The 12,453-nt window shown below is 42.0% G+C and overlaps 1 protein-coding gene across 2 annotated transcripts in view; it reads right to left on the bottom strand.

The window, feature by feature from the left end:
* The window catches only part of KREMEN1 (kringle containing transmembrane protein 1), a 95,339-nt gene that overhangs the window by 65,351 nt on the left and 17,535 nt on the right, over positions 1–12,453 (bottom strand). For both annotated transcript variants that reach the window (XM_024239984.3, XM_009234221.4), the window contains exons 2-3: positions 8,433–8,595; positions 3,889–3,980 (exon numbers count right to left, since the gene is read on the bottom strand). In XM_024239984.3, the coding sequence (XP_024095752.3) occupies positions 3,889–3,980; positions 8,433–8,595 (255 nt within the window). The remainder of the gene's footprint in view (positions 1–3,888; positions 3,981–8,432; positions 8,596–12,453) is intronic.

Genomic DNA, 12,453 nt, shown 5'->3' with positions numbered 1-12,453 from the left:
AGAGATTTTAGAGGGTTATCAAGGGGCCACAGAAAAACTGAAATAATATTTAGTTTTCCTTTTTTGGAACAGGAAAGCATATCCGGTAAATATTACAAATTAGAGGCATACTAAATAGTTTATAGCATTTTGTTATAATTCTTTCTTCTGGAACCTGGTTTCAATGACCACATGAATCAGCTCCTATTGGCCCAGATTGTATTTTAGAAATGCAAGTCGAAGATATCTTTCCAAATAAAAGTGCCCAGATTGAAACCCCCTCTTTACCACTCCCAAGAGAAAGACACAGGCTGGTACTAAAAGACTATCTTTGTGCTGAACAAATGGACCGAGGAAAATCTGCTGTCCTCTCCCTCTGCTTCTTTCTTCTTTACATAACTAGAGGCAAATGAGATGTTTTTCATTTTAAAAATTTGATTAAGCAGACTGAGCAAAAGCCCATTCTTCTGGTCTTTACTGTTTTCTCAGTTTGGGGACTGGATGAAGGCACACTCAGGTTGGAAGGATAGTGAAGCTAAGGCTGAACTGTCAGGCAGTGTTGACATCTGGGTGTTTAAATTACAAAAGGTGAGTACTAGGTCTGCAGCACTGGTCAGGGGCTGCCTTTCCCCCTGGAGGCCTCAGAATTCAGTTGCTATTCCAGGTATCAGTGAAAGGGTTGCCAGGTCCCATACACAAGACTCCTGACCTGAGAGGTGAGAAAGATGGCAAGGCAAAGAGTAGGTTTAAATAATAAGAAAAAAATAACCCAGATAGAATGTTATGAATTCACTGTCTTTTTCTTCAGCTCTAGGCACTGAGCTCTTTTGGCATATTTTAAAATACATTATATATACTACATTAATAGACTCCTTATAGAAGCAGATCTTGCTTTAGTTTCGGTGGTTCAAACCTTCTGCAAGACCTTTCTACACACGGTATTTTCTTTACCTTGTTTAAAAGTATAGTCATGTATCTCTTAGGCAAGGATTCGCTCTGAGAACTGCATTGTCATATAATTTTGTTGTTGTGTGACCATCATAGAGTGCACTTGCACAAACTGAGATGTGATAGCCTACTACACACCTAGTCTATAATGGGATAGCCTGTCACTCCTAGGCTACAAACCTGAGCAGCATGTTACTGTACTGAATACTGTAGGCAATTGTAACATAATGGTAAGTACTTATGTATCTAAACATATCTAAACATAGAAAAGGTACAGTAAAAATACTGTATACAAGATAAAAATTGGTTTACCTATATCATGGCACTTGCCAGGAATGGAGCTTGCAGGACTGCAAGTTGCTCTGGGTGAGTCAGTGAGTGAGTGGTGAGTGAATGTGAAGGCCTAGGACATTACTGTACATTACTGTAGACTTTATAAACACTGAACATTTAGGCTACACTAAATTCATTCAAAATTATTTTTCTTGAATAATAAATTAACCTTAGCTTACTATAACTTTTTTATTTTATAAACTTTTTAATTACTTTAGCTTTTTGACTATTTCATAATAACACTTAGCTTACAACACAAACACATTGTATAGCTGTACAAAAATATTTTCTTCCTTTATATCCTTCTTTTTTTGTTGTTTTTTGTTTTTTTTTTTTGGAGACAGACTCTTGTTGTGTTTCCCAGACTGGAGTGCAGTGGCATGATCTCGGCTCAGTGCAATCTCTGCCTCCCAGGTTCAAGTGATTCTTGTTGCTCAGCCTCCCAAGTACCTGGGATTACAGGTGCATGCCACCAAACCTGGCTAATTTTTGTATTTTTAGTAGAGATGGGGTTTTGCCATGTTGGCCAAGCTGGTCTGGAACTCCTGGCCTCAAGTGATCTGCCCGCTTCAGCCTCCCAAAGTGCTGGGATTACAGGCGTGAGCCAACGTGCCCAGCCTTTACATCCTTCTTCTATAAGCTTTTTTCTATTATATTTTTTAAATGTTTTACTTTCATTTACTTTTTTAACTTTTTTTAAAAAACTAAGACACAAACACACACAATAACCTAGGCCACACAAGGTCAGGATCATCAATATCACTGTCTTCCACCTCCACATTTTGTCCCACTGGAAGGGGACAATAACACACATGGAGCTGTCATCTCCTGTGAAAACAATGCCTTCTTCTAGAATACCTCGTGAAGGAGCTGCCTGAGGCTGTTTCACTGTTAACTGCTCTTTTAATAAGTAGAAGGAATATACTCTAAAATAACAGTAAAAAGTATAGTATAGTAAATACATAAACCAGTAACATAGTTGTTTACTGTCATTATCAAGTATTATGTATTGTACGTAACTGTATATGTTATACTTCTGTGTGACTGGAAGTACAGTGTGTTTATTTATACCAGCATCACTACAAACACATGAGTAATGTGTTGCACTACGGCATCATGACAGCTACAACATCAGTAGGCAACAGAAATTTTTCAGCTCCATTATAATCTTTATATACATATATAAAGACTAGTCCATGCCTGTAATCCCAGCACTTTGGGAGGCCAAGGCGGGCGGATCACCTGAGGTCAGGAGTTCAAGACCAGCCTGACCACATGGAGAAACCCCGTCTCTACTAAAAACACAAAATTAGCCGGGCGTGGTGGTGCATGCCTGTAATCCCAGCTACTCAGGAGGCTGAGGCAGGAGAATCACTTGAACCCAGGAGGCGGAGGTTGGAGTGAGCCGAGATGGCGCCATTGCAGTGAGTTGAGATGGTACCACTGCACTCCAGCCTGGGCGACAGAGTGAGACTCTGTCTCCAAAAAAAAAAAGACTAATCAAGTGTAGTAGTGAGAAGGGAAGAAAGAAGGAAGAAAGAAGAGTAGAAAAAGAAGTGTGATCTGTAACTGACTGAACAATCAGTTGAGATACTCCGTATGGGACCACCATTGTATATGTGGTCTGTTTTGTGTGGTGCATGACTGTATCTTAAGATTCATCCTATACCATACACTCCTGAAGGTCAGGGTATGCTATTGTCTTTGTAGTTTGCATATAATAAACAGTGAATACAGGTGCCGGGTGTGGTGGCTCATGCTTGTAATCCCAACACATTGGGAGGCCTAGGCGGGCGGATCACGAGGTCAAGAGATCGAGACCATCCTGGCCAACATGGTGAAACCCCATTTCTACTAAAATACAAAAATTAGCTGGGCGTGGTGGCGCACGCCTGTAGTCCCAGCTACTGAGGAAGCTGAGGCAGGAGAATCACTTGAACCCGGGAGGTGGAGGTTGCAGTGAGCTGAGATCACGCCACTGCACTCCAGCCTGGTGATAGAGCGAGACTATGTCTCAAAAAAAAAAAAAAAAAAGGAAAAGAAAATGAATACAGGAATAAATGAATGAAGCAGTTAGAAAACAGGCATTTTAGTAAAAGGCTGAAGAAATTGGGTTGTGAGTTATTATTATAAACAGTAGAACATGTTAGGCTAATGTGAGTAAAAGAACTACCACATCCGCTTTGTATGGTATTTAACAAGATATTTATCAAATATCACTTCTGGGGACCCATTCAAATCCAAGTAATAAGTAGTGCCATAACTGAGTTTCACTATATATAAAGATGTTCATTCCAAAAAATACAAGATTTTTTTCCCCTAGGCTGCTTTTGAGCGGTTGCCCTCTCTATCCCTGAAAGAATCAGAAATTAACCAAAAGTAGGAATTCTCATGGGGCTTACCCATCAAGGGAATACCTTTAGAATGAGGTGCTAAGGAAATCAGCATTCCTATTCCTGAAAAGCCTCAACAAGAGAAGTGAAAATCCTCAGCCCAGGATGGCTTCTCCTTTCACATGCTCCATGAAATCCACCAGCCTAACTACCTGACCTCTGGCAGGGGCCTCCCTCTCCGCACTCTTAGTGTTCCCAGTCCTGGAAACCATCACACTGGGTATTACAGTCTTACTCTGGCAAGCAGGTATCTCACAGTACTTCCAGTAGACACCATCCTCGTGCTCTGCCACATAGCACCAGGGGCTCACGTCTCCATCTGGGTTTCTGTTGGGGAAAAGGACAAAATTGATGACTTCTGATGTTTTAATTCAACTGGTTCATTGCTGTTCAGTTTTACAGAAAAGGAAATGCTTTAGCTTCTGTATTATTTCTAATAGTTGGTCTGTATCTCAGTGCCATCTCTCATCAAAAGGGAAAAAATGGTAATATTACAAGAACAAACGTATCTATTCTGACATATACTTCAGAGTTTGGGGAGAAGTGAGCAAAGGTAATATATGTTTAGGCAAATTCACTATAGTATAACTAGGACAAATGGCCACTGCACATATCGTGCCAAATAGCACTGGCACCTTGAATGTGAGCATGGAGATTCCAAGGCTGAGTAAGCATAGGGGCTCTCAATGCCGCTGATGAATACATGAACTGACACAAATGGTCAGAGCAGCAATTTGGGAATTAGAGCCAAAGGCCCTAGAAATATGCAAACCCTCCACTTGGCAATTTCCTCTTTAGGAATTTACTGTAAGGAAATCTTACCTATAAAGATGTTCAACAAAACATTTTTATAATATAAAAAACAGGTGGAAACAGCAAATATCCAACAATAAAGGTTTGGTTAAATAAATTGTATATCCATAGAAGAGAATATGTGGTATAGAGACCGGTCTTATTAATTTGCAAATATATTCACAATGCCTTATGAGGCTTTTTTTTTTTTTTTTTTTTTGAGACAGACTCTCACTCTGTCACCTGGGCTGGGCTGGACTGGACTGCAGTGGCATGATCTCGGCTCACTGCAACTACCGACTCCCAGGCTCAAGCGATTCTCCTCCCTCAAGCCTCCCGAGTAGCTGGGACTACAAGTGCCCGCCGCCATGCCTTGCTAATTTTTGTTTTTAGTAGAGGTGGGGTTTCACCATGTTGGCCAGTCTGGTCTCCAACTCCTGACCTCAAGTGATCTGCCCATCTCGGCCTCCCAAAGTGCTGAGATTACAGGTGTGAGCCACCATGCCCAGTCTTATTAGATTTTTTTTTTAAAGAGGCAGTTATAAAATCCAATAGATGACATAATTCCATGTTTTGAAAAGACTTATTTAGGAAAGAATGTACACCAAATTCTAGACAGTATCTCTAGACACTGGAACTATTGGTGATTTCGGCTTTTTTTCTTTTCTGGTTTTATTTTATTTCCTGTATAGTGAATACTCCAATGGTGTAATTTTTAAACAGTAAAATAAAATTCACTTAATAAAGACTCCACTGGGCTGGGCACAACAAGAGTGAAACTCTGTCTCAAAAATAAAAAAATTTAAAGAAAATAAAATAAAGACTCCACTGACAAGCTTTCACCAGGATGAGGCTCACATTTGCTAGAAATGGGTGCTATTCCTTCCTCAAAATGCTGACTCCTCAGAGAATACTGAAGAAAACTGCGTCAGAGTCTCAGCTACAACTTGTGATCCTGTCATGAGGTACTAACTTCTGATATGCAGATAATATTTTTTAAAGCTCTATTTCACATTTCTAAACGAGAATGGCCTGGAATAAATATGCTTTAAGGTCTTTTCAACTCATAGATGGCATAACAATGACAAGCAACACTACTGAAACAGATAAATAAAACGGCAGGGGCTACTGGACACACAGAAAAGGCTCGCCTCTCTTCACCGCTTTCCAAGCCCCTTTTATTTAGACTCAGAACACTGGAAAGCTGACACTCCGGTTAGGCCGGAAATGGACATAAAGATCCTGCAGCAGGAGCTGGGAGCAACCCCTATCAGGCCAGAGTGGGCTAAGCCTATCATGTGGTGTAGAAGATAAGCTTTCCCAAAGTACAAAGCGTCCTTTTGTTTCTTGTGCCCAAAGGCAGGTGCCAGCACCAACTCTGCTCTTCCCCAGTCTCTGCCTTCCCTTCTAAGCCAGTTACTTTGAGCCCAGAAAAGTGCATTCCCATCACTCGCCAACTCTCAGACATCTCTAATGTGATGGGTCTGAAAAAGTCACACAAGACAAACATGGTGTCGGGTGTCAGCTGAGAAACCAAAGTAGGAGAACTTGTACAAAGCCCTTCTTTAAACAGTATTTCACTGTCATTTTCCTCCCTCTATTCAGTGTTCAGCTTTGATGTATTTATTTGGTAAAGCCCTTAGAAAACTGTTTATTATCAATGTCAAAACCATATTGAAAAGCATCAGAACAGCTTAATAAAGAACAAGCAAATTCATCCTTGACTTTGCTGCAGTGCTAAAACAAAAGGCCTGGACTCTTTGATGTGATAATCAACAATTTCAGCCTCCCTTTTCCAAAGCATAAACTGGTATTAAATAGTTCAGGTCTCCTGCATTCCATCAAATCAAACGAGAGGGTTTGATTTGATGGCTGACCAGGGCTAAGGAGAAAGATGGTCCGTCCTGGCTCTCACTGCTCTCTTAATGGATGTTTACAGGTACATTTCTAGGAGCATGTGAGTAGAAGTGGGTGCTAATCCACAAGAAAGAAAAATTTTTCACATAAATTAGGCCTCACTGGAAACTTAAAATTTACCTTAAAGTCAGACTTAAAAACATGAGCTCTTCTGAGAAGACTTGCTTGATAGGAAGCAACAGAGCAATAGAATAAACCAACAGCCTACTACCAAGATATACTTTGGAACAAGAAGATAAGCAACTGTGGAAAAACAAAAACCAAATACTTGTCTCTCTTCCTAAACACTCTTTCCAACCCAACCAACTATTCTTATGAATAGAAAACCTAGGGGAAGGTAATAAAAAATGGGGTGGGACAAATTTTTAAATTTATGCAAAAAATAAATTAACATGTATGACTTGGAAAATAAAATATAAAAGAACTATTGAATGAGCATGTGTGACTTGAACAATAAAATACAACAGACAGCAAAATGTGAAGTGGCAAATACCCAAATTGGTTGTCTCTGGGACTTGGGACATGGTGGGGAGGGTTTCAGGGAAAATAGGTAAAATGGGGAACTTTAACTATTTAAACCACATATATTTGTAGTGTTTGAGAAGTTTTTTTTTAAGAATAAGCTTTTAACACTTTTATAACAAACAAAATAAGTCAATAGCAACTAGGAGGGAATGGTCAGTTGATACAAGATAGGCAAAGGTATAGGGATAAAGAAAACATAGACTAAAGGCCTGGTGACTTTGAGACAACTACAAGGGCCCTAGAGTGTTAGCAAAGGTATGTAGAGGGCAGAAGGTAAACAGTGTGGCCCACACAATACAGGAAAATATATGTTTGGCTCAGCTGCGTCAACAGTGCCATGGTTGAGATTCCAATGTATGTAGAACCAGGGACACAGTATATAGTTCAACAATCATTTTTCCCTGTCCCAATAGCTCAAGAGGCTGCCTTTGCACCTGTCCTAATAATAGTTAAATTCAATGCATTGCTGAACCGTAAATCTCATTACCAGGATCTTGGGCATAAGCAGCACAAACGTATAACCAAAAGTGCTTACAATCTTTGTTCTGGACCCTACATACCAGTGATCCTGAACTTGTTTTCAATCACAGATAACTTTGAGAAGCTGATCAAAGCTATGGACCATCCCCAGGAAATTGTGAATCACATTTGAAGCACCATGGATGTCAGGTTAAGATCCCCTGCTACAGTCAGACAGGAGGTGAAAAGCAGAGAAACACCTTAGTCGACTAAAAGGAAGTAAATGGCACACATCTGATGGATACAGCTGTTCCCAGAGCAAGGTTATCCTGGGCTGGTCGGAGGTAGAATAATGTAGGCAGCTTCCTTTGCTCAGAAGCAGAGGGAGTTTTGGGTCACAGATGGTGCTGTTTGACCACAACATTCTCGGTAGCGTAGGCTGCTCTGCTAACTGTGTATTGTCCACTGGTGGTAGGGCCAACTAACAAAACCCTCCCAAAGAGACAAGGAAGCGGTCAGACAGAAAAGCAGAGCTTTGAAAGCCAGCATTAAAGCAACCCATGTTGAAAAGAGCGGTAAATTGGCCGGGCGCGGTAGCTCACGCCTGTAATCCCAGCACTTTGGGAGGCTGAGGCAGGTGGATCACAAGGTCAGGAGATCGAGACCATCCTGGCTAACACGGTTGAAACCCTGTCTCTACTAAAAACACGAAAAATTAGCCGGGCGTGGTGGCGGGCGCCTGTAGTCCCAGCTACTCGGGAGGCTGAGGCAGGAGAATGGCGTGAACCTGGGAGGCGGAGCTTGCAGTGAGCCGAGATCGTGCCACTGCACTCCAGCCTGGGCGACAGAGTGAGACCCCGTCTCAAAAAAAAAAAAAAAAAAAAGAAAAGAAAAGAGTGGTAAATTGTGTGTGTGTGTGTGTGTGTGTGTGTGTAAGGTGTGGAAGAAATATTTTAAAAACTGACAAGATAAGTCTCTTGAGTTGGTCAAAAGATTTTCCCTAGTTGTGAGCTGGGATGAAAGGGGTTGGAAGAAGAGACCAGATATATATCTATTTTTTTAAAGTACTGAGTGGCCCCATCTTACCTGCAATAGTTGTGCTCACCCAGGCCCCCCTCCCCGTTGGGGTATTTCAGAGTGTTGTATGGATGCTGGAAAGTCTCGTTCCAAAACAGACATGGCTTCCCGCCTTGTAGTGCTGTCCAGTTCTGGGTTCCCCTATAATCCGCACCATTGGCTGTGAAACATTCTAGAAGAAAGAAAAGACAGAGCAAACTAATTTTCTGGCAACATTTATGGTTTCCTCCCTCTTTGGTTGATGTTTTGTTTTGTTTGGACCAAGTTGGAAATGGATAGTGTCTTGCTAGATCCTGGACACAGTGCAGTTAACACTTCTGGGGCTGAATAAATCTGAAACAAGGTACCCTCAAAAAGCTAGGCTAATCTTGGCACTCGCTTGTCTACAGACACTAGAACATTTTCCCCTGAAGTATACAGATCCCAACTAGGATATAAACAGGGAGCTGAAGTGTACTGAAGCCCATGAAGTGAACCAGGAAACCCCCAAATCTGGGAACAGTTGGTAACAGCCATCCATGTGGAATTCTGGGTACTCGGAGGGGGTCACTGCTCTCGCCAGTGGCTCTGTGTGGTAACTAGAACCAGGTCACCAGCTGTAACTGAGCTCTCCCCTACAGTCTGAAAGGCTGCACTGACACTTGGATTTAATAAGACCATCGGATACAGCAATGCTTTGGAATCCCAATCACACAAATCTGGGAATGACTCACATTCCCTGGTAATGAAGAACAGTCCTCCCCATGCTGTTTGAGATAGAGGTGCAACAAAACAGACAGTCAACATGAGGGAGGAAGGGCTGGGCTGGCATTTTCTCTCACCTCTTTCTGAGATTCTTTTGATGAGGCACATTGAAAATGGTCTCAGGTCCAATTTAATAAAATGACAAATCCTCACAGGTGCAACAATGTGTTTCTAAAATCTACTTCTCAGACTTTGGGGGATGGGGACTGAGGCTGATAGGATTTTCACCCACATATTGCATGCATTAAACTCGAAGAGGTTCATGAGACAGGCACAGTACAAAGAACAATTTTTTAAAATTAGCTTAGTTGAAACTGACAGATAGAAGCACTTCAAACACTTCTTTAAGATATATCACTAGAAAATTGACAACCTGGGGGAGTTACACTACATTCTTAGCTGCATTTCTTTCCTTCTCCTGGCATGCACTGACCTATAACTTCCAGTATTAAGGACTCTTAATGCCATCTCCTGTTGTCGTCCATGTGCCTACTCCAGTCTAAGCGTGTGAACAACATGAACACACTCTGGAAGATATTTCTTTTAATACTTCAAACTATCCACAGAACATCTCTCTTCCAGCATCCCCTTCCTCCGACCATCCAGGCCCTGTGTTTTGTCTGGAATGGCACCATTTTATGGATAGCCAAAATAATCTGAATGTCAACCTATGCAGGAAACCCTAGGAATTTATTTTTTATTATTTTTATTTTTTGAATGGAGTCTCGCTCTGTTGCCCAGGCTGGAGTGCAGTGGTGCAATCTTGGTTCATCACAACCTCCGCCTCCCAGGTTCAAGCGATTCTCCTGCCTCGGCCTCCCTAGTAACTGGGATTACAGGCACCCGCCACCATGCTCAGCTAATTTTTGTATTTTTAGTAGATACAGGGTTTCACCATGTTGGCCAGGCTGGTCTCAAACTCCCAACCTCAAGTGATCCACCCACCTGGGCCTCCCAGAGTGCTGGGATTATAGGTGTGAGCCACCACACCCCGCCAACCCTAGCAATTTATCATGTCTGGTGCAACACTCATGTGTTATGATCAGTGCAACTCTTTGTGTACCATAAGGACCAAACCCCTCTACCAAGAGTCTGCATAAATAAGTTTAAAGGAGGCATAAATTGAAGGAGGCAGTTCAGTGTCGCATAAAATGCACTAAACCAAGAGACTAAGCCTTGGCTTCTTGTCCTGGACCTGCTGCTGACCAGCTGTGGGACCTTGGATGAATAAACATCATCCAAATCACTTCTAATACTTACACAGTGTTTCACCATGTGCCAAACTCTGTCTAAGTGCTTTACAAATGTCAACTTGCCACCAACCCAGAGAGGTACCTTAGTACCCCATTTTACAGATAAGGGAGCTGGGCACTCGACCACACCCTATACTGCCTCTAATGGAACCTCTTCGGCATCATTCTTGCTTCTCCCATTCTCTCGCTCACTCCACTTCCGATTCGTCAGCAAGTCCTGTTGACTTCCGTAAAACATACACCCTGAAACTGCCTTCTCTCTGTCTTTGATGCCACCAGTATAGTCCCCTTTATCATCAGAGAACAGTTTGGGTCTCATAGCTTCCACTTTTGTTCTCTTACAGTCCATTCTCCATAGTTCTTAAAAGAATGATGACACTCAAAACAAAACTCAGACTCTTCCTCGGTGTCTGCAAGGCCTCTGTGATGCAGCCTCAGCCCCTTCCTCCCATGAAGCAGAGCTCTTCCCTTACTCACTCGCTGTGCTCCGGCCACACTGGTCTGCTTTTAATTCTGTGAACACACTATGCTATTTCCTGCCCAAAATGTTCTTCCCCTAATACTTCCATCACAGACTGAATACTACCTTCTCAGAAAGCCCTTCTCATCATCTTTACTCCTATTTTTCTGCCCTTTGTTTGCTTCACAACACTTACTATCACAAGAAATATATGTGATCTGAGAGAAAGAGAGAGAGAGAGACAATGTGTGTGGTATGTACCACACCAGACACACCAGAGCTCTATCCCAATCCCAGAGCTGGAGCAGGACCTGAACCCTGTATTTCTGAAAGGCAGCCCAGGTGGTTCTGTTAAGTAATGAGGTTTGAGAACCATTAGACTAGATGATTCTAAGAACATCAGCCAACCTTTGCCAATTGCTAGAATTTTAATTGTTGTGTGTTAATACATGTTTTTCTCCTATCAGAATTTGTATATTGAAACATCATACTGTACCCCTTAAATATATAGGATAAAAATAAATTTTTTTAAAAAGTGTGAAGGGTGATCCAGGGGCCAGAAATCAGAGATGCAGCTCAATAGATCAATGGAAGGTCTTAGCTATACATAGCAACCTGCAGGACAGGTGGGGTTCCTGAGACTCGGATGACTTGGTTTGTAATACAAAAGAATGTAGCAGAATGTGTAATAAAAAGAATCCATGGCCGGGCACAGTGGCTCAAGCCTGTAATCCCAGCACTTTGGGAGGCCGAGGCGAGCGGATCACCTGAGGTCGGGAGTTCGAGACCAGCCTGGCCAACATGGAGAAACGCCATCTCTACTAAAAATACAAAATTAGCTGGGGGTGGTAGTGCATGCCTGTAACCCCAGCTACTTGGGAGGCTGAGGCAGGAGAATCACTTGAACCCAGGAGGCAGAGGTTGTGGTGAGCCGAGATCACGCCATTGCACTCCAGCTGGGGCAACAAGAGTGAAACTCTGTCTCAATAAATAAATAAATAAAATCCACACACATGACAGTCCTCATGGAGATGAGATGGCATCTGAGAGTGGAAATGGGAAAGTGCAGGCTTCTTTGCTTGGGTCTGTTCCTCTCAGACCCAATCTTGTTCTCAGTTACACTGGTGAAACTGAGGCAGTGTATCAGATTCTGTGATTATTTTTTGACCAGACTTGCCCAGTACATATCAATTACGGAGAAAAGCACGGAAAACAGACTTGAATGCTCTGCATTTAAAGTCATCTAGTGCATCTTGATTTCATCAGAGTACTAGGGTGTATATTAGGTAAATAGGACCCTACCTCCCTTATTTTTTTTCTTCAAAACAGTGATTTTACTTCCTTTGAATATATACCTAGAACGGAGATTGCTGGAATATGGTCACTCTATTTTGAATCATTTGAGGAACCTCCACACTGTTTTCTATCGTGATTATGTTAATTTTTTTTTTTATTTTGCACTCAGGGGTACATGTGAAGGTTTGTTACACAGGTAAACTCATGTCACAGGGGTTTGTTGTACAGATTATTTCATCACCCAGGTACCCAACACTTATCTTTCTGCTGATTTCCC

The sequence above is a fragment of the Pongo abelii genome, chromosome 23, assembly GCF_028885655.2.
Source record: "Pongo abelii isolate AG06213 chromosome 23, NHGRI_mPonAbe1-v2.0_pri, whole genome shotgun sequence".
Lineage (NCBI taxonomy): Eukaryota > Metazoa > Chordata > Mammalia > Primates > Hominidae > Pongo > Pongo abelii.
This window is presented reverse-complemented; position numbering and strand designations above follow the sequence as displayed.